The following is a 27,709-nucleotide window of genomic DNA, read 5'->3' on the forward strand; positions in this document are numbered from 1 at the left end:
TTCAATGATTACCAAATTGCATACAGGTAAAGAACACATGAAATGCCGCTCTTCTCAAACTACATTGTGCTTCTTTATTCTTGTATGTACCTGTAATCCGGGAGATGTCTTTTAATATTTAGTGTGTTTAATATAAACAAGTTTCATTTCAGGATCTAATATTGATTTATCACCGATCAAATTAGATAAAATGCAAACATGTGACGTATGAAATAAATGAAGTCATTACTGTATAAGTTTTCTATGAAACATTTTGAACCAATTTTCTTCTAACAAAGAGGGAAAAAGACATTTGCTTTAAAGTCTCTGGCTTCTAGATGGATATGGAAAAAATGATAAAAAACATTCAAGTAAACGATATATTAAGATTAGGTTAAGTTTAATGTGTAAATCCATTACTGGCACCTTAATTCAAGAAAGAATGTTAACAAAAGTGTCAATATATCGTGTTTCTTCTATGCATAATCTACTACGATACTATCGCAGTAGTCAATAAAAAAAGGAAAAGGTAATTCATTCAACGTTTCCGACGCCTCCTCTTTCCACTTAAATATTATTGGACTTCGTTATATTAATTTTTGTCGCAGAGTTTTTATCAAACACCATTAGACAAAACTGCATAAATTTACTTAGTCCACGAATTATACTATGGATATAATCATGTCTTTTATACAAGAATGGAGACGCAACTAAAATGTAAAAGTCAATTTGATACACAATGTTTTAATATATTGTATTGCACATATCATAAAAACACAAACGAAATTTTTTTAAAACAAACTAAAACTCGTATGTACGTCAGATGCAAACATACACTTTTGCCGACTATAGTTACTAATGATAAAGTTGGCAAAATTGAAAATACATGAAAACATATCGTTTTTATCTTTGTAATAAATATATAATTATTTAAATAATAGAATTTTCCATTGTGTATTTATAGCCAAGAAAATTGCCAATATATATCTTATAATGTCAAAAATGTGGATACTTGTGGTTGCTATTTATATTGATAGTATCGAATTAGGTATGTAAAATTTGTTCGTCTATCAAACTACTTGCCAAATGTTCTGCACAGGTGTCCGTGCGTTCAAGAACTGATATACAAGATTCAATGCGAGACTATTGCAGTGTTGATGACTTATATTCCCAGCTAAAATAAGCTTCAAATAAACCATTGTTGTTTAAACCGTTTACTAAAATCTCTAAAATGATTTGTTTGAAAGTTATTAAATGTATTTTACAAAAACAAAATTATTTTTTGACAAATCACACCAACACATACATTTCGTTTTCTGGCATGATATGATTTCTAACGCTATACGAGAACATTTTTATGGCTTGCGAACCAAACTCTTATATAAGCTAGTACTCCCTTAAGTCAAATTTTAAAGTATCAATTTATTAATCAAAGCATACTTTTTATGATTTAAGATTGCCCCTTTTTAATTCTATAAGCAATGAATATGTTCATATTTTCTCATTAACCTGCTATGAATGAAAATATCATTCCAATACCAATTCAGAAAGAAACACATGAATTCCACTTGTTAAAATTAACACGTGAAGTTTACAAAAGCAAAAAGATTAACGAATTAGCATAAGATAAAACATCACAACATTGCCGTATTGAAAGACAAATGTTTAAAGAGCTTGAAATCTAATATGATATCTTCTTATCCATCACGTCTGTTGCTTGAACCATCTAGTACATTTTACGTCTCCTATCCACATGGTCTGTAAAGGAAACAAAACAAAATTCTATCACGACCTCGTTTAAATTCGATAAACTTATAGACAGACTCGCGAATACTTTCCTCGAAACAATCATTACTAAGTAATAAATGCAATGTTTTTATTTTTATAAGACAACACCACAGCCAGTTCAAGCTTGCATTATGAGCCCACGTGACCAGCAATTATTAGACAACAAGTCCGATGTGCTAAAGTTTATCAAAACAAATTTAGAGTGACATTATGCCCATCCAAGGGTAAATAGTGAGTGAACATGTGAAAGCCAAAATAACATTTTGCCATCAATTTCATTATCTACTTCGCATGGACCATGAATAACTCGTGCGGCCAAAGAAAAGTGTTCTACATATCTGTCGGAATTTACATTTAACGTTCAATTTATAGCAAGAGTGGGACGATCTTTTTATATGTTAGGACTATTTATGTTTTATCTTAACTCTTTTCAACAATATCAAATGTTAGTTAATAATTGCATTTTCTTCGGTATGACAAAATATAGATTAAAGCAGTATAAAAGTGACATTTTGTTCATTTCTTTCATTGCCGAGGTGATATTTATTATATATAGTACATTCAACTCATCTTGACAATGACAAAAATGAGCATAATGTATCTTCAATACTGCTTTAATCTATATATTGTCATATCGAAGAAAATGCAATTATACTGAAACAAACAAAGTGATGGAATTTAGTTACAGTTACGAGCGATGATCAAATATAAACCGGACTGGGGCCGTACTCAACATTATATAAAAAAGCAGTCATACCTGAACAAGTTCGTCATTAATTCTTTCCCTATGAAATTTTTGTGGCTTGTGCTTTTCTGGTTCCACGGGATTAGCTTCGGTTATCAGTTTATTATCCTCCCATTTTGTAAAACACTAGAATATGAATAAAAAAGGTTTTAAACGGTGAAGCAACTAGACCAAACATACTTCCTACCGTATTCTTTAACACTAGAATATCAATGACAATGGTATGAGTTTGTAAAATAGAACCACAAAGAATCAGTGTTAGGTGAATGTTATTTATTTTTATTGATGGCTTGTACTTTCTAACCCTGATATTGTGTTAACCTCTGGAATAGTCATACACGAAAAACACCAACATTTTTTTTCTTCAACCTTTTACATTTTGAATGAATCTTTTTCATATAAGGAATTTCAATACACAGAATATGTCGATCTTTTTTCACAACAAATGCTACATTTTATGAATTTCTTAAATGCATTTCAAATATAACAATCTAAAGATATTTTAAAACACAGCCACAATGTAACATTTGTAAAGCAAGCAAGTATGTTAATCTTTCTTGACAGTTTATATAATTGTAAAGCATCTGCGACTTGTTCTTGATAAACAAAAAAGTTAGCTTCTATTAATTGATGTTTCTATTTCCAGCTAGACACACATATATATTTGAGGCACGGAAACATCAGACATACTGCTGACAATTTGTTGTGAAAATAATTAACAGAATCTTGTGCAATCGATATAGATTACAATATATTATGCTACAACATTTGGGGATCATGTATAATAATCACAAAATAGTTTTGCAACTGAAAGATTGGGTCACACCGTTAGATTCTGAATAAATTTGTTAAGATCCGTTTCTTACACCTTAAATTCAAATGTCAAAATCAAGTAATATAAATTCAAATTAAAGTTACATCATTACAGCCTTTGGTGTATAGTTTAATTGATTCCCTGCAGAATTAAAATAACAAAATATTTTTGCAACTTCATACAGTAAGACTTGCTTTTATTTAAGTTAATCAAGTTAACAAATACATAAACATGGCAATTTAATATTTTTGAATTAAGTTAATGAAATTTTAACAATCTCTTTTAAAGAGTGAAAATAGAAATTAATTCTTACTTTCATTTTGATCCCTTCAAATTCTTGGTCATATGGTTCATTTATAGGAAAGGTCATAGTTTGTGTGAAGAATGAAGCTTTGGCAATAATCTTAACTTTCCCGTCTTCTACTTGTATTTCCATACTTGGCTTGGCATGGCTAGCTAACTTCCGGAAAACAACATTCAGCCCTGCAAAATATAGAAAGACATTCGAACTGCTGTTATTAACATGCCTTGTTAAAATCAAATTTCCACGTTGCTGGACACCAGTTAATCACAATCAAAACATGTTTTACCACGCGTACAAAGAACAACATTTCATCGTTAAATATTGAGTATGAAATGTCTTTTATGGCCATTTTAATATTTTTACTTATAGTTTACTGATCTATTTGTCTGCTTAAATTTGCCTATATATAAGATTTTGTGTTTTACAACTGTGTCTAAGTTTATTGTTATGTTATGTTTATAATGAAAATGATCTTTTACAAAACATTTCCAAAAAACAGAATCTAAAATTGTACTGTTGTACCGTTTTAGCATATATTTAAGCATGTGAATGATTCGTACATTTCCTTTTATGACTCATATAAAAAGATATAAAACAAACTCAAAGTTATCGTTAAAATAAAAAAATGGTCCTTAAACGTTAAGGTTTTATATCTCTTCGAATTATATGGAAATCTGAAATAATTTTACATAACTATCATAACGTTTCTTTAATTGTCAGGCACATTTTAACATTATGTCATAAGCCGTGTCAACAACCTTTAAAGAAACAATTACTAATTTCAAGATCAGACATTCTATTCTCGTTCTTTCCTTCCGCTTGTCTATAATCAAGTATACTTTTGAAGTTGCTTGCGACTTATAAAGACGGCATTCACGTTGGATAATTTTACATAAGATATCGGAAATATAAGTGGCATAGCAAGAGACATGAAAGTGAAACCTTCATATTGTTGATATGTTGGTAACATTTAAGACATTTCTCTTTGTTACTGTTGTCAGATAATATGAAAAGAATTATTTGAGATTACAGATGAAAAAAACTGATGTAGTTAGTTGCACTGTTACTCGCAGTAAGAACTCTGGGTACGTGACCAGACATTTCTTTGAAATTTAAAAGCCAACGTGGTATAAAACTTATACCTTTTTTGCAGATATAAATAATTTATAAATAAATAATTAATTTTAAAATAAAAGTTTTATGAAAATATAAGAAGAAGTAAATTCGTGATATGACAATTTTTAATATAATGCAATAAATAGTGCAATATTCAGCTAAATGATATCACAGTCTGTTTCTGCATTAGATTTATGTTGTTCCGAACCAAAAAACAACAACATTATAATTATGAAAGTGCCTTAGAAAAAAATACATTTAGGTAATAAAAGTTATGATTTCGCAAGAGAACAAAACATTTAATATATAATATTGGACAAATCAGTATCAATTTTTAAATTTGAAATACCGTTCTAAAAATAATTCTTGAATAATTTATAATGGTAAAACGAATGGTGTTGGTTGTCAATGATATCTACTTAAATCACGCTTGCGCCAAAATGACGGTCATGAATATAAACGTTATGTCCATATTTAATTATGTATTCTTATATAATAGTGTAATACAAATGTTGGTATAAAGTAATAATATTTATATGAGAAATATTCCGGGTTGTGTTATAACTTTTTTCATTATTTTGTTTTCAACATGCACTGCGTTTTTTTATAACACACTAGTTGAAACTTTTTCATTTCATATGTATAGTATTGCAATTTATTGTGTAATCAAACGATACAATCATTTGCGATGTATGATTTTAGGTCAAAATATAGTATATGTGCCCTGCTTATTGATTGTGTCCAAGGTAAGTCAGGAAATTTATCAGAAATTATCTTGTACTCGTGAAATTCTGTACAGGTAGGAATCTGAATATAATTAGAAATGGAAACAAATTAAAATATCACTGGGTTTCTGTCAAATCACCACAGCAAATCTTTATTGTCGCCAATCTTGCAATACCGTTCTACTTTTTCGAGCCATTCAAAGAATAATCAAAATGTTCATTTTGTTTAACTTAATGATATACTTGAAAATATTACAATAACGTCTCAATTAGTGTAGTTAGTTTTTATTTCTATATTTCTTGAACATTTGGAGTTATTTCACCATAAGAGGTTTTAAAGCAGCATGCCGCCAGATTCATGCTGATATTCATTAAACTTTTAACCAAAATGAATATAACAGTGGAATATTGTAAAGCGAACAAATAAAGAAATTTTAAGTAAATTGAAAAAAAGAGGTCATAATATACATTTGTTTTATTTCCGCTTTTTTTTCAATTAAAATCGAGCTCACCCATTTCTTGGAAGAGCCTCTTCAAAATTTTCTGTCCTGTCTAACACCCATAAACCCGATAATTTCTCTTTGATTTCATCGAGATAACTGCCCATTTTCCAAGTTGTTTAAGAAAAAAAAAATAATTATCAACATGTATCCAAACGACTTATTTTTCTATTTTATTTGAAGAGGATATATGCAACTTATTCTTAAAGCTAGTATATTTGTTTTCAAAGAAATAATTCATACAAATGTGTCTGTCACTCAATCATCAATTTTCAAAAGTAACTTTTGTCTAGAAACGTTTCACTCGCAATAATTCCAAAACAATGATACTTTAATTAATAGTCCAATATTGGCTTATTCACGAGAGGAGAACCGTCTCAGGTGATTAACTTAACACCGCCGTCTTATCTCTGCTTTATAAACTGCTGATGTTATACCTCTTGTGATAACAAAAATCTAACCAGAAAGTTTTGGTTACCAGTCTTTGAAAATGCGATAGGACTTGTGATAACAACCAACACTATTATTCCTAATCGTTGAAACTCACTTTCGTTCAAACTGTGTTGGAACAATTTAAGTCAATAGCAATATATTCTTTATATTTTTCTTTGGACTATATTTTACAAGAACACCAACATATTTCTTTTTTTCGCTTAAACGAAAAAATAAATATTTTTTCGTATCATTTAATTAGCAGTTAAATGTAAAATTCCGATCATAAGTGATATAAATCTGAAAATAAAACAGCTTTTGATAGTAATGTTTTGTTTTTTCACATCATTTATATATCTTTTTCTGGCATCATGTTTTTTTTATTTGAAAGGCATATTTTTATAATCCCTAAAAATAGTTTAATGTGATTTATAAAGTATTCTAACAAGTATACATCTGCAAAAGACCAAACCATGCAGTTTCATATTAAATTCATGATTATACAAAAACGACAGGTTTATATTTCTTTTAATTTTGACATTTTTATAATTATTATGATGAATTAAGCATTTTGTAAGTTAATCCAGTCTTAACAGTGTGCTGTAATATAATGACGAGGAACTGCTACCGTCACACAGCCTTTCGCGTCTGTATCGCGGGTAAAATTTCGCGTTTTGTTTTGGCCCGCGGTTGTCCGTGGTGGAAAATGTGCAAAATTGGCTTACCCGCGGTTAACCCGTGGTATACTCGCGGAACAGACGCTGGCGACTGTTCCGCGTCCTTATCGCGGGTGAAGCGCGGCGGTACCGCGGCCTACCACGGGTGTAATAAAGCAGCCGAACCGGGCTGTAGAAATCATAACCGCTCAAGACACAGTCCCGTGAAGATCAAGCTATGGCACCGAAGAAGAAGCCCACGTTGAGTTCCCCGGCCAAGAAGAAGAAGCAGCGTGCGAGCAAGAAGCCGAGGGCGAAGGCAGCAGATGAAGGCAGCCCAGTGCCAGTGGAGGCCGCCAAGAAGCCCAAGGCAGGAGTCACAGTGGAGGTGCAAGCTGTCGTCCACTCTGCTGCCGAAGTTCCGAGTGCTCGTGGCGAGGTCGAGGCCAGTCCTGCTGTCAGTCCAAGAGCTGCCAGTCTAGTTGAAGAGGAGGAAGAATCTCTTGATGGTGAGTACAATTTATGTTATAATTTTTTAAATTTTTAAATCTTCGTCAAGGAATGGTGGACCACTGTTCGTTCAAAATTCATTCATTTAAAGAAAAAAGTTGTTATGCATTATAGAAGATAGCAGTAGGAAATCTTTTTTTAAATTTATTTTGTGTACACTATTAATTTTGAGTAACGTGCAATGCATACTGTGATTAGAAACAATTTAATGGGAGGATATTTTATCTCATTTGCCAAATTTGGAATGAAAAGCATGTCGCTGAAGAAATTATCTCCCCCCAACCCCACCCCAACCCCAAAAAAATATTATTTGTATGTATATTTTTTATAAACGATTATTGTTTATAAAAAATACTTTTATTATTCTGCCTTTTCAGGTGTTACATCTGCTGCCACCACCACTGCTACCAACACCACCCTGTGACCACACCCGCTGTCAACACTGGGGAGGGCGCCATGCGAGTGGAGGAGGAGGATCCTGTGTCGGAAGAGCCTGGTTCTCCGAAATCCCCGGAACCCACCCTACGTCAAGAGGAGGAGGAGGAAAAGGAGGAGGAGGAGCAAGAGCCAAGTCGCAAAAAGCAGAAGGGCAAGGGCAAGAGGAATGCTGATGGTGCTCCCAAGCAAGCTTGGAGTCTCCCCGACGATGTACAGCAGGATCTGGTTGAGTGGCTTCAGGGCAACTCTTACCTTTGGCTCCGGAGCACCAAGGATTACCATAAGAAGAAGTCAGCGTGGGAGATGAAGGCACAAGAGATCGGAGTCGCGTTCACGCATCTGCAGAACTGGTGGAAGAACGTTAAAGATTGGTACGTCAAGCCATCCAAGAAGACGAGTGACCAGGCAACAAATCTGTTGACGGATAGGGACAAGTGGGTGCTGAAGAACATTGCCTTCTACAAAAGTAAGTACATGCCATTACATTTATTTGAAAAGTTTTGAAATTTCAATAAAACAGTTAAATATAGTAATTTTATTGTATAAATTTTTGACAAATTTGCCTTAATTTGTTGAAGGGTGAGGGCAACCTTCAGGCCTGGATCAAGGGGTGCTCGCCAGTTGGTGGTCTCCTTGGAAAGGGCTGGTGTCAGTCTCTGCACTATTTCATCCAACATGGCAGGTGGCATTCTCATGAAGTTCTGGAAGGCCCTTGGATCTTCATTACGGAGCTCCACCATGAGACAATCGTACAGCCCCAGCTCAGGTCTCCTGCCAATCCAGTCGCGCACCAAGATGTTCCGGACCACTCTTCTCCTCCTCCTTCGTCTTCTTCTGTCAATGAGGAGATGATGGACCTGTACCACTTGGTTCTGATGCTGCTGGAGCTTACGGTGACGGGGATCCATGTTCACCCCTTGACGTCTGGAGCACAACTGACGAATGCTCGGCAAATCGCGCTTTTTATATACCTAAAATCAGACGTTGTACGGACGCGATTAGATCGTGGTATTTGGGACGCGAACAAGACGCAATTGAACGTGATTTGGCCGGTATTGGAGCGCGCTGTTTACGCGGAGAAATGCGTTTGTCCGTGCTTACACGCGGTACACACGCTAATGCACGTGATAACAACGCGCTACAGACGCGGAACAAACGTGCTATGACCGTGCTCCACCCGCGATTACCCGCTAAAATTTCGCGTCCTACCGCGTGTAACCACGTCTTAACCGCGGCCGTAGCACGTCCTCGCACGTTCTTTCCGCGTCTGTACCGCGTCTTTACCGCATGTGTACCACGTGTACCGCCCGCGATTACCCGCGCACTAAATTTTTGGGCAGCCCAAAACTTTTTTGCGCGGCCAACCGCTTGTGACTCTCTTACCGCGTGTAACGACGGGTAAAGTACGGCTGTATCGCGTCTTTATCGCAACCTCAAAGCGTCCAACAGCGTCTGCTTCACGGGCAGAAATTTTTTGGCCGTTTTTTCGGCCGCGATACGCCCATTGAGGGCTGTGTGACCGGGCCTTAAGATGGACATGGATAGACTACAATAATCTCTCAAACGTTCACGCAGCGTTAAAATTTGGCTAAAATTCTAATGCATCAACCAATGATAATAATACATATATTTCGAATATTTCTTTTAAATTAAATAAATAACATTTGACACTGTGAAAAGTCAATGAAATTGCTATCACCAAAATCATACACATATACGTGTATATAAGTTTGAATAGTAAAGCTTCAAAATATTTTCACCTTCTTGAAAACCATTTTAATTAGAAATTGCTTTTAAAATAAGGAAGTAAACTGAATGTTTGTATGACGGTATTTCCGTTTTAAATTATATAACCTGTAGCGTTCAGAAATAATGTTGTTTTTCTTCAGCATTACAATAACCGTCTGTAAAGTTATAAATTACATAATCTATAGCGTTCACAATGTTGTAATTCGTAGGAATGTATACGGAATTACCCTCTGTAAAGTCATAAGGTGCAGTACAACTGCAAGGAAGTACATATGCACAATAAGTGTTGATTTTAATTAACAACGGATGTGTTTTGTTTGTTATCCTACATATGTTTTGCTTTAAAACCATACACAAATAATGTTTTGATAATCAATATCAATTTTGAGTGCAGTATTGTAGAATGATGCACAGTACGAGTCAAATGCGTAGGAATATAATCACAAAGACCGATATGCCTGAATGATGACTTACAAAGCATTTGCCTTATAAAATGTGTATTATTGTACTATAATGCATAAAAAAATAATATTTATTTCTATTCTAACATCATTATAATAAAAACAAGAATGATATAAATATGTTGGTTTATTGACGTCATATCTGGCGTCAAATGACGTGTAAGAACTCGTTTTTATGCTATGCATATATCGGTAGTAATGCACTTGATTGCCCTATTTTATTGATAGGGGTATAGTGTGAAGCGTATTAGAATATGAAACGATGTACGGTCGAGATATAAATATGCTTGCATTTGATTCAAGTGTAAAAAAGAAACGAAATCTTTTAACAACAGATACATATGTTACATTATCTTAAAACCCGATATATTAAGTAAACAGTAGACATAATACAAATCAGCTTTCGAATGTGTTTCCGGTTCATTAAGAGTAAATATACGTTTATGTGTTGCACCTAAATACACGTAGAAATATCAATACTACACGGTTCAATTTTAAAAAGCAAATAAAAGATCAAATAAGATAAAATCGGAAAATGCTTTATCTTGTGTTATATAATATGCTTAGAGTTTTGATTACTTTAAGTGATTTAGTTTTTCTACAGCTAATGTAAAATGTTTCGAGGCTTTGTGGGATGTTTACAAAGATAAATGATCACACACAATGAACAGTGCGATAAGTTAAATGTTGAACTTGTAAATTAAAATGAAAATTAAAAATTCTTTTTGAGTGCCTTGCACTGACATGTAGCTGTTTGATAAAAGACTTGATAAAAATTAAAAAAAAAACATAAAACTGTCAAAACTATCTTTAAGAAATTACTAGTATAAAATAATATTCCTGTTTTTCTGTCAGAGTATCAAATGAATTATATTTTTAACTGAATATTATATTGTTTCGATTATTCATGGAGTGTCGTCAAGTCATCAAAAAGATTCCATGCACGTTTAAAATCGAAATAAACCCAACAGTTTAATATTTTTAAAGATTTCATACATTACATTCTGTTATCTTGCTCGTACTTTTCTTATAACCAAAATATCTTTTATATAGACATTTTCAATTTATAACACTATTTTTGTACATTATTCTAAGTTTAATTATGAGTATAACACTAAGTTAAAAATGTGAAACATAGTCATATAGTTATATATATACATGTATATATCAGTATTTCAATTTTCTTGTTTTTGTTGCTTTCTTGTTTTTGTTTTGTTGGTGTTGTTAGCACTTGAAATAATCCAAAGTCTCTGGCAGATAGAAAATGCAAAGTGGTGAGAGTCAACTTGTTTAAAGTTAACAACGTTAAAAACACGGCCAAAGGCGCCACTTAAAATCAAGTCAAAAATATGAACAAACCTTTTTTCATCTGTAAATGTAACGTTACAAACGCAGAAAACAATAGTGGCGTACTAGGCTACGCGTGTGATCTCGACGTAATTATTCCATTGCCAGAGAAACATATTACTGTATCGACTAACATGCAATATCCAAATACATTAAATTGTACTTGAATATTATAACGAATCTAAAGTACATTCTGATTCTTTCAAGTTTTAAACGTTCAAAATGAAAAAAATTTAAACTTAGCCGTCTGTTGAACATGCTGTGTGGTGTATTTCGACTATTCTCCAATAACCAAATGAAATATGTATTTCTCTTCAGGTTTATTTACCGCAAAAATATAAATATCTGACAAGCCCTTGTGCGAAAGTATATTATCGCCCAAACGCTGTTGTTAATTTGTTCCATACAATTTACCCAAATCCACCAGCACTAGCATACTAATAGAAGTTCTGTTAGAAAATTAAAAATTAAAAATCACAAATCTAGCCTTTTTATTCAGCAATGTAATGTATTAAATTTTCACTGACCAATTTGTAATTTAAACGAGAGAAAAAATATTGATGAAAAGAAAGAAGAACATGACAAATATAAGGAATGAATTACAAGAAAATTCATATGTAAAGTAGTTGAAATATATTCAATTTTGTAACCAGTTGGTAGTTTATTCTAATTACCACATTTGACTTGCTGGATTAATGTTATGATTCTTTTATCACTTGAAATTGTTTAACATGATAAATGAAAGTATCCAATAGACTAGAGGTTTGACAGAGTGGTGGCACATGCATCATTATAATAAGCATTCCGGGGATTAAGTATTTTATGTTATATTTATCAAGATAAATGTTTCTTTCTATAAATATGATTGACAGAAATGCACTGAAGTAGTTAATGATTTACATTAATTCAAATTGTAACCACAGGAACTAACTCGTTGAATTTACAATATCATCTTATTTCTTATTTTGTTTGCATTTGTTCAATCAATTTTGCTGCATATATTTAATTGGTTGAAAAAAATCTCAGTCTTGCGTGCATATCTTTAATTACATTTTTTACATTAATTATCGTATGTCGTACTTTTGATAGTACAGAAAAAAAACTATATATCTCACACGGTTTAAAGAAGAATTTAATGACACACTTATGCGACTGCATTGAATATTTTGTTCCTTTGCAATTTATAACGATAATGAAAAGACGTAAGATGATTTACACCTAAAGGAAATGACGTTAAAGGTGGAATAACTTTAGATGTATGTTTGGAAATGTATTGAGAAATCCATACAATATAATAATCACTTTGAGTGTACTAGATTCAAAAATGCAAGAGAAACAAATGATGACTCGGGTATATGGGCAATGAGTAACTTTTGGAAAATGTATGAGAACAACGAATATATAAGGCTTTTAAAATGAAAACAATGGCATTTCTAGGTTTAAAGGGCCTTTAGTTCTGATATTATGCAATCAACAAAGAAATAAAAACGACATAATATAATGTAGTTGAGCTATAAAAGTGCACAAAATGACTCTTTGGCGTTACTGCAAGATACGCAAATAAATGATTATTGTAAATCGTACTGTTATAGTGCATAAAAGCCACTTGTCTGTCTTGTGAATATGAAATGAATGCATGATGCACTGTTGATAAAGTTCTTTATATTATGTATTAATAAAGAATCCCATACAGAAAGTCTGTGCATTATACGAAATAGAAACATTTCATAATTTTGACAAGATACGTTACACAAATGATATTTAAAGAAACTTCAATTTCGTTTGCAGAGTAAGACCTTAGAAATATTTTACATTAAATAATTTGTTAGAGCGCTTTGGAAGTTTTATATTTCATGTACTTCTTTCAAAACGACTTTAGTTGACACGGATAATTTGGAAACTCGTGGACATATTATTTCAGGTACATAGTTTGATCACAAATAATGAATAAGTTGTGATTCATATATATGATATTTTCCTCATTTCTAGATATTATACATCGCAAGAAGATTACTGAACATTGTAGTGAAAACAAATTCTAATAATTGTGGCAAGTGTCATGAGAATAGTTACTGTATTCCAGTTCTGTGAAGGCCTGCAATTAAATGAAAGTTCATTTAACGTTGCTTTAGTCTTTCAAAATTTTGCTTCAACCCATGCATTATGTATCAGTAATACAAATTATGTGCTCTTCTTGCAATGCGAATCTTTTATCCGGATGAAAAGTGTATGTTAAAAAGGATGCTCGTGATTCACAGCCTTTAAACTTAAAATATTACTTAAGCCTTTGTGATCAGTGCTATTTTGTGTATATAATTCTAAGGAGTGTTTTTTAAATTCCCATTGAAAATAAAAAGAATAGACGTCATATATGGCAGGAAAAAATATAAACGCATTTCATGTCTCAGCTGATTATTCGAACTGGTTTAACAAGATCTGTAATAACAAAGATTTGGCTTATAGGAAATTATAAATTATCTCACTGTAAGAGATGATAATAGAAAGAAAGTGTAATCAGTACACGGGCATTATCCGACGTTTCCCTCAAAAGATATTTTCAAATTACCTTCAAGTATTTCATAACATCTGAAGACATCAAATACTTCTCCATTAGAGCTTCTAGAAAAATGCCCAATAAGTTTAAAGATATACATCAAAAAGAATTGTTTAACAACATTTATTTTTCTATTTTGGTGTGTTTTTTTTTAAAATGCTTCTCTGAGAGACAAACGATATTTACTTTTTTCCAACAATTTTGAGCAAGCATTGTTTCGGAGGACTTGAGAAATTGAGCAGTTATACATATATATATATTAATATAGTAATACTAATAACAATAATTAAAATAATATAATTTTCTTTTTTTTTTTCTAATTCTAGCATTAACTCTTAATTGTATTGGGTTTTTATTACACATCATTGCATTGCTATAGATTTTGATTGTAAAATTTTTCATGATACTGATGCTGAGTGATTTTGCAATTTTTGTATTTAACTGAATCTGATGTATTATAATTATTAAAATAGGAAATTTAATACAGGAATTGAATTACTCGTATAAATTATTTGGACAAGAATATGAAATCTAAATAATAGTATTGAAATTTGGTACAAGACATTGCAATGATTAACTTAAGATACTCATTCATGAACATGCATTCAAATGCGTAATTTGACCAAGGCCTTAACCCATATTACGAAATAATACAAATATCTCACAAAAGCTTTTACAAGGAATAGTGAAATTAAATGCCAAAGTGACTCGATAAATAAAAAAACTGTTATTTAACTTGTGTTGTAAATAAACACGATATTCGATATTCTTGCATAATTAAATAAAAGAATTTAAAGATATACTATGCTCATCTTTGAGTAGTTTATTTTAATCACAGATATTTACCGCTATCTATTCAATTCTTACTGAATATATCTTATTTCAATAAAAGAATCAATGAACTATGCATATATTTGAAACTACGTTCCCTATTACAGGTCAAGTAATTTTGGTCTTTTCTTAAATAAAAATGCCATTTTTAAATGACACTATATATTCATACTATGACCACCTATAGCGTGTAGAATTTAGAACATATCTACTTTGTGTTAGTCAAAACATATTTATTTTACATTTACAAAGAGTGTGTGTAGCAATTACCATTATTTGAGCACATTATATCTTTAAAATTTTGTTGAATGTTGCTACTAACCCATTGCTTTTAATGCTTCGTCAAAGTTTTCCGTCCGGTCCAGTAACCAGCTACCAGCTAATAATTCACTGACCTCGTTTAACTGCTCACTTCCCATTATAAAAATGATCGTAGAAATATATATTTTATCGGACAAAAACGACTCACTATGTTACAGATTCATTTTGATTTCTTTCCTTTTAATTAGGTATTCTCATAAGGTTTATTTTTACAATCCTTATTATCAACAAATCATGCAAATGCTAAGATTCCAATTTAAATTTTGATGATGTCTTTTACATGTCAAGCTCTAGCTTATTACAATACGCGATATACATGTACTTAGTCCTCATTAATTTCATAACAGTATAAATGAAAATGCCAAATTCGACATAAAAAATCCTAAATATAAGATAACTTGCACAAACACTTATGTAAATCTACCTGCTCGCCAGTCTCCAGGCGGAATTATAAGAAAATATTTACCACTAACACTTAACATTCCGTTAAAGCTTCCCATCTTTACAAACAACCTGGTACAAAACAAGCATGTGAGAAAGGTTTAAGTGTTGTTTTGCTAACTAGTTAGGTATACCACTTAATTACTAGCAAATTTAAGAAAACCTGCACATGATATACACGTAACTGTTAAATAAGTCATTTCAATAGACATCTGACTTTATTTCGCATAAGTATCACATAGTATCAGCATGACGGTTATTAGTTACAATTGGGTCCTCTAAATAAAACAGTTCTAAAAATAAAATATAAAATCAATTTATACGAGTATTTAATTGTTGGGAAACTCTATATAATATTTGATATTTTTAAAGACATGTCTAAAAGATATTTTGTTCTACATGTAAACAATTGAGTCATCAACATAAAACACATATTTCATTATCTGTTTTTATCACGGTCCATTTGATTTTTACTTTTCAATAACTATTACTTATTATATCATATATTTCATTCATTGCAACATTTTATTTGAGAATCACGTCATATAACGTATTTTTCTAATCTATGAAATTTTAGCAACTCACCCATAGCTTCAAGAGCCTCATCAAAATTGTCTGTTCTGTCGAGTTCCCATGTACCAACAAGTTGTTTGTTTATTTCCTCAACATAGCCTCCCATTTTTTCTCAAGATTTTAGGTCGGATAAATATTTATTTAGTCCAACATATATTTTAGGCCCTCCGCTTTGAGGGTGGATGGTTTTACAGTTAATCTTTTTAATATGTCAACAGTTTATCAAAGTTTAATATAACTGAGAATATAACTGTTTCCAATAAAACGCTCTAATTCATGTCTAAAAGGAAATAATTTCTCTTCAAGAAAACAGCCTTCTTATATAAACCATCGTGATCTTAATATAAGGCAATAATGGAAACCAATAAAGTCAAATGCGAACTGATATTGTAAAATATTGCCACAATTTTTCAGTTTCAGCTTTGTTTTGACAAATGGTACGTCTTATTAGCTCGATAGTTAGATATAAGGTTTCTAGACCTATTAGAATCAATCAGTGTACATTTATTACATGAATGATAACATAAAATTGATAAAATAAGTAAAGTATTCCATAAACAATATAATTAACAGGTTAAAAGTGGCCATTTTGAACACTTTAAAAAGGTAAAGTATGGGTTTGTTTTGGGGGGTTTATTTTATTTTTCTCAATTTTATATAATTGCAATTTGGATTTTGTCCTTTTGCAAACTTTATCCACTAAATCTATTGGGACAATTTTAGAAATCATTTAAATGGTAGTAAATAATATTACATGATATAATAACAATATTAGGAATAGAACATAAACAGTTTTATCTGACAGAATGCACTCTTATGAAAAGCCAGCAAACAACAAAACAAGTAAAATCTTGTCTCGATTTTTACCCTTTTATCTTTCAATGAATAAATTTGAAATAGAAAAAAAAACAGATTTTCTGAAGTAACACAATATCAGGAAAGGTTAAGTGTGGCTTAGTCCGTCATATGTGACAAGAATTCAAATAACTGATTTCTGAAATTAGAATACAGAATCTCAGATATGTCTGGTGTTTTGTCGAAGTCTTATCGTCGACTGTCTTACCCGAATGATCTGCCTATTAATGATCTGTTTAGAATAAATTAGTTCAAAAGTACAATTCAGTTACTATATATAACATGCCTTATCAATAAATAAATAAATATTCAATACATTTTATATTGACCTAGTACATTGTAACTCTAGCTGACGAACAAAGGTGGTTGCACTGTGACAGTTGTTTACCATGGCATAGGGCATCAAAATACTTTGTCAGGTCGTAATGACTAGTGAAGCATCGATCTAAAAATCAAAAGCAGCTCAATCAGATATGTATATTAATTTTTTCTGCAATCTAAAGTATCTCAAACTAATTTCTCAGTTAAAAAATTCAAAACTGTAGAACTATGTACTTATAATTCATTTATGTCATCACTCTTTAAAGTCTATACTTCCCATGATTCTCTGTAACATGCATTCTCGCCTAAATGTATGCAACACCAGCGCACTTGGAAATAGTAAATTAAACAGTCAAGACACACTTTGTATGTGTTGTTTATACAATGACTAATATGTCATTAGACTATTGTGAACTATTGTCCATACAAAGTACCAAATATTGCATAGTGTCAGAAGTATTTTGGACATAAAACAATATTATGTTTTCATATATATTGGATTTAATACTATTCAATTTGTTATGACGGATAATTAATTATGGACTAATTAATTAATAAAAAAATGGAAGGAATTGTACCGCCATCTATGAGATGGTACTACACCATCTTACCAGAGGCATTGGAAATGTTTGTACGACATGCTTATTTAGTCTTTAAACTAAGATGTCATCAGACTATTGTGGACTATTGTTCATACAAAGTACCAAATATTACAAAAAGAAAGAAATATTCACTTTTTCTACCGAAACAATAAAGCTTTTTAGCTTCACAGTGACAATTTTCACAGAATCGCATATGTCACATGTTTTATGAAAATTATGTCTTCTTTATGTCATAAACGCCTGGATACTTGCGGAAAAAATGTTTTAATCGAATATGTACCTTTGGAAAACAAAATTGCCTTCATGTTTACTTTATTGACTGCTGTATTTTCTGAAATAGAATAGTCTCGTATTGTTGCTTTTTTTCGCCAATTTTTACACAGTTATATCTCAGAGGTCAGACAACCTAAACATTTTAAGTTCAAAAACAATTGTACATTTCAAAGGCCCGAGACTGGAATTAGAACTCACGACCTCCACAAAGGCCCGAGACTGGAATTAGAACTCACGACCTCCAATCTGAAAGCAATCGTTACAATGTTCTAGACCTAAAAGCCAAAGAACGGAACCTCTTGGGCAGTTGATAGAGATGGTAGTTATAGCTATGAAGGTAAATGCAATCAACTGTATCACAGGATAACTACCCAGTAAATTTCTCTGCAAGTGACTTAATGAAACAAATCATTGAATATGGAAGAGGAAAGTTTTCTAAATTTTATACTTCAAAAGAAAAAAGTGCAAATAGTTAAAATTTTGAGTATTTATGCATGTCTGGGCTTATATAAAAAAACAATTTGAAAATAAATATTTCAAAATCTTCGTTCACTTTAAGGATATTTGCAAACTGAAAATCTTTCATTTCATACAATAGTTGCTCCCTGTTAGATAGCTTGTACGTTGCAGTTTAATTCTAAAATATATATTAAAAATCCGTCTGTAATTAAATGTAGCAAATATATGGAGCAGACGTCAACATGTCAGGAAATAGCAATTTTACTGAGTATTAATGATGAATGGAGGAAATAAAATAACTCTATCACGTTCCTCGCGTCACGATTCGCAGTAGTTGTTGATTACTTTTAATGCAGATATTTTTGACTTGGAGAGTTCTAGTGGGTAATATTTTCATGGATAAGTATTGTAATCATATATAAAATACAAATGATCTTAAAAAGAACATATTTTGATTTGCTTAATAAAATATAATATATTTATTTTTTTCAAGATACTTCTCAACAATGTTTAGATGATATCATTGAAAGAGGTGGACGTTGAGCATATTTCAATGACTGTCAAACTGCATACCGGTAAATAACACATGAAATGCCGCTGTTCTCAAACTACATAGTGTTTCTTTATTGTTGTATGTGCCCTAAATCCAGGAGATGTCCTCTAATATTTAGTGTGTTCGATATTAATAAGTTTCATTTTACGATCTAATATAGATTTATCATCAATCAAATTATTTAAAATGCAAACATGTGACGTATGAAGTAAAAGAAGTTATTACTGTAAACATTTTCTATCAAACATAATGAACCAATTTTCTAACAAAGAGGATAAAGACAGTTGCTTTAAAGCCACTGGCCTCCAGACGGTAAATTGAAAAAAAAATGAAATAAAATGTAAAGTAAACGATAAATTAAGATTAAGTTAAGTGTAAATCCATTTTAACTGACATCTTAATTCAAGAACGAATGTTAACAAAAGTGTCAATACATCGTGTTTCTTCTATGAATAATGTACTACGTTACTAACGCAGTAGACAATATAGATAGAAAAAGATAATTCATTCAACATGGTCACGTGTCATAACGGTGGTCGGGAAAAGTCCGAGTATCCGGTACGCCCGGAGTCGTATATAAATTTTCGTCAATGACCCTAGTCATATTTCAAGTTTGCTTTTCTCTTGCTTTATCATAGTTACATGATGCAACTCACACATAACTATCTGAATAATTAACTACTAGGGTGTGTGGTGATGCTGACATTAAAGGAATTTTTTTTTGAAACAACAAAGTACATTTTTTTTTAATCGTTTATAAAAATGTATAACACGTATCTTACTCTATAATTTTAAACATAAACTCACATTTTTTTGTTTTCCTTCAAATTTCTACTTAACATTGAAAAAGAATTTTATGTCTCCTTTTTATATTTGTTTTAAGTAAAAAAAAAACTCATATGTCTACGTGATATAAGTTATTCTTACCACATGAGACCGCAGACAGAAACATGTTTGCAAATTGACACATTGACATTTGCTGGTAATTTATTTCACAGTTTATATGTTTTTGTCAAGTGAAATATTGCCCACCGTTAGAGTTAACAGAAGTCTATATATAAATATGAAAACAGTTGCAAGAAAATTACTAAGTTCCAAGGACGATTTTGCTGCTTGAATTAAAAGTGTATTTTGTTGTTGTTTTTCCTTTTAACAAAACACATATGTCACTTCATTTAAATATTGTAATCCAATATCTTGAAATAAACTTATATATTGTTACTTTGCCAAATTTCTAGTAAACGATAACGAACTGAATTTGATTGGTTATTTTGTGTTTTTAGTTACGGAGTGATAGATTCCAAATCTTATATCATGAAAGAATTAGTGGCGCTATCAGGCAAAGTTTGAAAAGAAACACGTGTTTAAATGAACATTATTTTCAATAAATCATTGATTTTCGTGATGTCTTTAAGAATGAGGGGAAAAATTGTATGAATAATAATAAAACCGCTATATTCAAGTGTAATTGACATTTATCTTCAATAAGATTAACATAAAACTCCTTCTTGTGGATAAGGGACAATGTCGTGATGGAAAATATGCGATTTCGTTTCGCAATACTAGGTTAACATTTAGCTGATGATATATCTGACATTTAATATATTGTGGTCGCGAAATTCGATACGTCCTTCTGTAGTCTACAATGCTATCATAAATATACATGTATTTCTTTTCGTAAGAAGGAAATCAAAAATATACATTATATTTAATAAATGACATTGGCTGAGCGTTGTTAGATTCTTTCTATCGAAAATTCTGGTTCCTATTGGTGCCCATTGTAATCCTTAGACGAACAACAATGAACACCACTTGAACAAAATTATTTCGATTTTAAAATGGTCTTGTAAAAACTAAGGGAGATCACTAACTCTACTTTTCAAATGTGTGTTACCGAATTGGCTGTTATATTATGCACCCTACTTTCTCTTAGAGGAATTATATGAAAATAACTGCTTCTCTTAAGTATAAAGATATATTCTTTATGTTATGTTTAATCAATATTATTTAAACTCCGCTGGTTATAAATAGTGTAAGGAAAAACATTTAATATCGGAAATACAAAATGATTAAATCAACACCTAGCCACGTCAGTATCTGTGACATGTACGATGTCCCTGACATATTGATAATATAAAAATAACCGGAAAATATCAATAGAACTGCTATATTAATGTTGCCTCTGCTCATCCTTTTTATCGGAGGATTGTCCATCTTTAAATAGAACAGTCTCATATAGAATCATTCATATTGTCAAATAAACACCAGCTGTTGTCCTCTTTGTGTACAGTGACAACATCTCAAGTCACGGTCGAAAGTGAAATACAATATAATGGTAAATGGATAAAGATAAAATTAAAAACCTATTTTGTTTTATAATCACTACGTTTTCCTAAAGTTTAATTGTCTTAGCGAATTAAATAGCTTAAAGAAATTTCGAAAAAAATCGTATTTTATTACAACAAATTATTGTATAAGTCAAAGTTAAAATGCTTCCCGATTTGAAAGTATTTAAAAAGCGTCACTTTATCAAGAATATTTCATTTTGCTCACAATAACAATATACACTTTGAAAAAGCGAGAAAAGGGTAGACTGCCAATTATGTAGTGCGTGCAAATGATTCAATTATTTAGTGCACATTACTCATTACTTTATGTCATTAAACTCTTATATATGGCAAATATGGTAAATATTGTTTGGATTAACCATATCTTCTATTAAGCAGTCATATTTTGCCTTATTCTGTATAATGATAAATATCAGCAAACCCAGTTATAAAACAAAAACAACAACATTAACAAATTTTCCAGAAGACATATGGGTTCGGGTATAACTTGCATAAGTAAGTCATTTATAATTCTAATACATTGCCAAAACTGTAAGTGGCGACGTGGCCGGGTGTTTAACGCGTCAGGCTGGTAAGGATTGCTAGCCGCGTTGGTTCAAACCCTGTCAGGGGCAAGCCGTTGTTTCCGTGAGCAAGAAACTTTACACTCATTGCTTAGAACTGTCTGGTTCCAGAAACGGATTCGAAAGTGTTTCAATGAGCTTATAGCTTCCAACACAATCGAACTAAAACAAATTAGTATAAGCTTAAAACTAAAAAGTGTATTGTTTTACTTACCCATTTCTCTCAAGGCAGCTTCGAAATTCTCTCCTCTATGGTATGCCCAAATGCCTCCTATCTGTTCCCGAATCTCCTTGGATAAATCTGCCATACCTTACGTTATACACTGGTTAGATTTGTTATTCCTTTGAATATATGTTTTTTCTTTATCGAACAAGTTTGAATTTTTTATAAATGTCGTTTTCTTAAAAAAAATCTATACAAACTTTTTGAAATCAATTATAATTTCTATATACATACATACATGTGCTAATCTAACCACAAAACAAAAGAAACTTCTTTAACATGGCTTTATATATTTACTTATTAATCAATTGCAATCGCATACGGTTGCCCTGGGAACAGTTGACATCATAAAGAAATGTCAAAGTGTAGATTTGTCGTGAGACTATTGTGTTATTGTATTGCATTGTTTGTAGATAAAGTAGCAGACATACATATATAAGTAGTAAAACTAATAAGTAAGTAAAGTAAGTAAATTGCATATTTTAACAATATATAGAGAAAATTGAATGAGTGTATATAACTAGAAATTATGTGAGCCTCTGGCAAGTATAATATTATTTCATTCTACTATTTCAATAAATTCAGTTATGATCCTACATGAATATAATGTTATATTTATCACATTACAAAAAATTAACTGTTCTCAGTAAAAAAAGGAATAATCGCATTTTCATTGATGCACATATACATTAAGCGCGTTTTTAAGCTTTGTTTGTGTAACGAAAATGACATCACAATCGTGCAATTCAATTTCATGGTGTCGCAAAAGCGGTACACGCATGTGATAAACAACAGTTAAAAGCAATAAACAGACCATTTGGGCCTATTTGTCACCTACAACAATATAAATTTAATATCCATATTCTGAAGTAAGATATTTGAGTATTGAATAAAGAGATTGTTGAAAATCAATGGGTAAAGTTCAATCACTATAAATCAATGTGAATGTAAACACATAAGTTTCTTGCTGTGATCAAGTAGTTAGTGCTTTATAAACTTTCACACTTTTCAATATAATAATAAATCAAGGAGTGCAATAAATAATCGCAGCGTAGGCATCGTGTTTATTGACAATTCCGAAAAATATATTTGAAAGGAGAAAACTATCACCCTCACTGTTATTTATATGTATATTCTAATTATTATCACAGCAAGTTAACACCAAGGATTGGAAATAACACCTCGAAATATGTACATGTAACCATCAAATAGGGAAGTCTTGAGTTTTTACACTTATTTGTTATGATGCTACTTATAGCAAGAATTACACAAATTCAATTAACAATTTTTCTTACACAAATTCAGATAACATCTATTACACCAAACATCATGTGTTTAAATAATGTGTTCAAAGAATGATTAATTTCTTTTGCACGTTAAATCCGACTTGATTTTATTATTTACATGTCATTATTTTTATTAAGATATTAGTTGACATATTGGCATTGACTAGGATTCACAGTAATATTCTGACTACAGTGGGAGTTAAAAATAACTACTACATACACAAAAGGCACAATGGCAACAATAGCTGAATTAATTAGGCAAATTTCATACATAACTAAAAAAATATTCATTCTATTTCTTTGTTAAAGAAATTACAGTACGGATGCATTCTATAAAAATGAGCTCTTTCTAAAACGATTAGTACTTTATGAGAATATATACATGAACATTTATTGATACCAGTGATTGATTTTTATGTGGTGCAAAATTGATTATACTGCGATATAAATACATAAGAAACGATGTATTCAATGACATTGGCATTTAGCTTTTATGATAAAAGTACACCTCTCTCCATTGGATTAAGTTCTATTAAGTGAATGAAAATGTGCATTTCGTTTCGGATTACAAGTTTAACATTTTGCTTGAAAGAGAAATCTGACATTTAACACAGCAAAGTCTGCAATTTTCTCCAGATCAAAATAACAGGATTAACTTGCTTAACTTAAAGAAAATGGTGAATGCCGCTTCATAAACAAATAAGGAACCCAGGCGTGTTAGCGAGCACTTTTCAAGGCGAATAACCAACAATTGGCACATTTTGCCATAAGATTTTAAAAAAGTTTTGAAAAAGATAGAAATGTATAAGTTGGATACTTTTTTGAAAAACCTTTGAAGTTAAAAAGTTGGTAAGAGTTCTAAATGAATTAATATGAATAATGAATTTTAAAGTGGCATTATGTCCATCCAAGTGTTAATGGTCATAGGACAAAGTAAGAAGAAATAACTTGACGTTTTGCGGAATTTTCTATAAATATCGTTCGGAATGTATGAGTAACGCTCATTTTTTTAATGAGTGGGCAGTCTTTTTATATTGTTAAATACATTTTTTTTTTATTATCAATTATTCGTCATTCACTATATAAATAGTCGTTAGTGGTATATTTCTAAATCAACTTACTATGAAAGCGAAAAACTGAGCATCATGTCACTTTAACAGTTTGCCCTAGAATAATGTATTTACTAATAAACATGTCTGGATTAAAAAACCCATTTCATCATGTCCATACGCTAAACTGTTCCTGTATGGTCAAATAGGATTGATTCTCGGCCTGGGGTCATAGAGAAGTTTGTTTTTTCTGTCTTGCGTCATCTGTCATTTATAAGTTATCATGTCTGAGGAAAACGAAGATTTAATCAGTGGCAAATTTTGAAAATATAACTTTTATAACTTGTAAAAGCAAAGCTTGTAAATATACAAACCTAAAATCTTATATCGTAAAGCAAGATTAAATTTTTACAACAGTCACTGCCCATATCTTATTTCACGAGCTAAACTATGCATGTCCAAGTCACGATTTCTTAAACGTGAATATCATTTTATATATAATAAAATCATATCATTTAAATATCCCCGCCTACAAATGAGAAAATTGAGAATTTGAAATACAGTACCGTTCTTGCTTCACTACAGTTTGAAAAAAAATTGAACGATATTTTAACCTTAAGGTTTCTGTATGGTCGACTGCAAAATCAACACGTGCACTCAATTTGAAAGTAATAAAATAGTCCTTGTAATAATACATTAAAAACTAACATGAAAAGAATTTTTAAATTAAACTTTTTTAGGTTTTTACTTCTCATAATGGTGAAAAAAAATAACTCACCTATTGCCTTCATAAATAGCAGGCTTCATTACCACATATCCCCTTTCAAAATTCCATTTTATTTAGTTCCGCCAATTGTTTCTTGTTTAGGGCACACGCATTCTTTTACTTGGGGACCATTCGCCTTTTTTAATGGACTGACACTGGTGTGTCACATTGAAGGTTCCATGATAACCGCCGTATGTACACATCTGCGGATGTTTCTAAATTCAAAATTACACCATTTTTTGTGTTTAAATGTTGAATTCTGCTTAAACCGGTGCTAGGGGGCGTGGACGGTAACTTGTACTTTCCGGTACCGTCCAAGAACAGGCTCAATCAAACCGAGCCTGCAACATTTTACAATTTTGCCGTGTTGGGCTTTCTTGGTGGATTCTGTTTTTCTCTATTTTTATTTTAGAATTTTCTCAAAACTTCTGACCTATCAAGGGTACATGCGCCGCGCCCCTATTTAAGTATGTATTTACTTTTCATTTCATTTCAGAAATGTTAATTTGATTTTATTTAATAGTTAAACCTGTGTTAATTATGTACTATAATTGTATTGTGATGTACAACGATCACTATTATACGACCAAATGAAATAATATTTGCTTGTCATGATGAAATGAATTTAATTGACTCTTTTGTATTTAGTTTTCAAATATTTTATCAGAACACAACTTGTGTAAATTATATACATCTTAACTATATAAACTATATAATATAGCTGCTTATGCAACTTTTCAGGATGGAAATAAATCGTACTCTTTTAGTACAGGAAAGTCATATGTCTGTCTTGTTAACGGTAAATTCAATATTTAATGCAAGTAGCACTCTTGATAAGTTTTCTTTTTCGGATAAAATTTCAAGAAAGAATCCCAAAATAGCAGTTTATACATCATTAATGGAAACGAAGCATTTTAAAACTGCGTTATGACAGCGATATGACAATATTTATAAAAGAACATTTTATTTTGTTTGCATAGATAATTAAGGCGCTAGCCTCACGATTTTAAGGAGCAACTTAGTAATTTATCTCCGTTGTATCCCTTTAAAAATGTGCAGTTGATAAGCACTAGACTTATTGTAAAGTATCATCACATCCAGTCTATAAATAACAGTTAAATATCATACATACGTATACATATGAAATATCATCTACATTTTAGTGTAACTAAATGTGTTTGGTGAATAATAGTGAATATAGAAAAATTGAGGATTGTTTTGCGGATGTTACCCGTATCACGAGGCTGAGAAATTGTAGTCTTTCCTTAACTAAAATAACAACAAACACTATATTAGCATGACCAGACGGGGTACGTTTATTTGATGAGCAAAACAAGTAACCGGGCTTAAGACAGAGCAAAATTTTAACACACAATTGATAACAATGGAAAGAACATGAAATCTAAGCACGTTATTATTATATCAGTTGTTCTGGTCTTGCAAAATATTCATGATAATAGTATACGCCTTTGCCTTCGAATGAATTGCTAAAAAAAAATTATACAACCATGAAATGCTTTAATACCAACAAATTAGTCAGGCACGCTAACGCGATCTAACTCGGCCAGGAAAACTCAGAGATAAAAAACATTTTTTTTAATGAAAAAACACTGAGAACCTGTGTCCGTTTGCCAACTGTAAGAACGTTAAATGCTGGACCTCATTTTATCTAGCGTTTGACGTATACTATTATAAACATCAAAACTATTCTCAATACATCAGTGAAATCGTAAAAACAAAACCTTATTCAATATGAAATTGGATATGTTAACTGCTCGAAAACGTCTGGTAGAATGACCAGTACACAATATACATTAACCGTTCATTGCGACTTAAGCACGAGAAAAACATGACAAATCACTGTATAGAAAGCGATACGCAAAGACAAACATTTTACTCTATACTATCGAAACGCGTAAAATTTCAAGTCTTTCCTTAACTAAAATAACAACAAACACTATTCTAGCATGACCAGACGGGGTACGTAGAAAACAATCAAAAGAACGGGAGCACTTATTATAGACCTAGCTGTTTCGTGACTGCTAACCGTCTGTCTAGTGAATCGGCAACATAGCCGTCTTTGCTCTTATCGCATTTCCAACGACCGTGACGTTTCCAACAACGATC

General features: G+C 31.4%; 1 protein-coding gene across 3 annotated transcripts; it reads right to left on the reverse strand.

Annotated features, from left to right (window-relative positions):
• Window positions 1-1,679: 1,679 nt before the first annotated feature.
• LOC132712869 (sodium/calcium exchanger regulatory protein 1-like) lies at window positions 1,680-22,765 on the reverse strand. Of its 3 annotated transcripts, none has more exons than XM_060695316.1 (4): window positions 22,473-22,765; window positions 3,640-3,809; window positions 2,525-2,638; window positions 1,680-1,737 (listed from the first exon to the last, which is right to left on the reverse strand). In XM_060695316.1, exons 1-4 carry the CDS (start codon window positions 22,564-22,566, stop codon window positions 1,684-1,686), a joined length of 432 nt encoding a protein of 143 aa, XP_060551299.1. In that variant the 5' UTR covers window positions 22,567-22,765; the 3' UTR covers window positions 1,680-1,683. The 3 variants fall into 3 exon arrangements, with proteins under 3 accessions (XP_060551299.1, XP_060551306.1, XP_060551293.1); XM_060695323.1 differs by lacking the exon at window positions 22,473-22,765 and adding an exon at window positions 16,297-16,405; XM_060695310.1 differs by lacking the exon at window positions 22,473-22,765 and adding an exon at window positions 15,272-15,654.
• Between the last annotated feature and the right edge of the window lie 4,944 nt (window positions 22,766-27,709).

The sequence above is a fragment of the Ruditapes philippinarum genome, unplaced genomic scaffold, assembly GCF_026571515.1.
Source record: "Ruditapes philippinarum isolate M1 unplaced genomic scaffold, ASM2657151v2 ctg5801_1_1_1_1, whole genome shotgun sequence".
NCBI classification, from domain to species: Eukaryota; Metazoa; Mollusca; class Bivalvia; order Venerida; family Veneridae; genus Ruditapes; species Ruditapes philippinarum.

Bases quoted from the DNA above. Each gene is read 5' to 3' on its own strand.
- LOC132712869 (XM_060695310.1), bottom strand. From the start codon at position 15,368: ATGGGAAGTGAGCAGTTAAACGAGGTCAGTGAATTATTAGCTGGTAGC. The intron at 2,639-3,639 runs GTAAGAATTAAT...TTCATATTCTAG, and splicing joins TTGAAGGGATCAAAATGAAA to TGTTTTACAAAATGGGAGGA. The intron at 1,738-2,524 runs GTATGACTGCTT...TTTCCTTTACAG, and splicing joins TTAATGACGAACTTGTTCAG to ACCATGTGGATAGGAGACGT.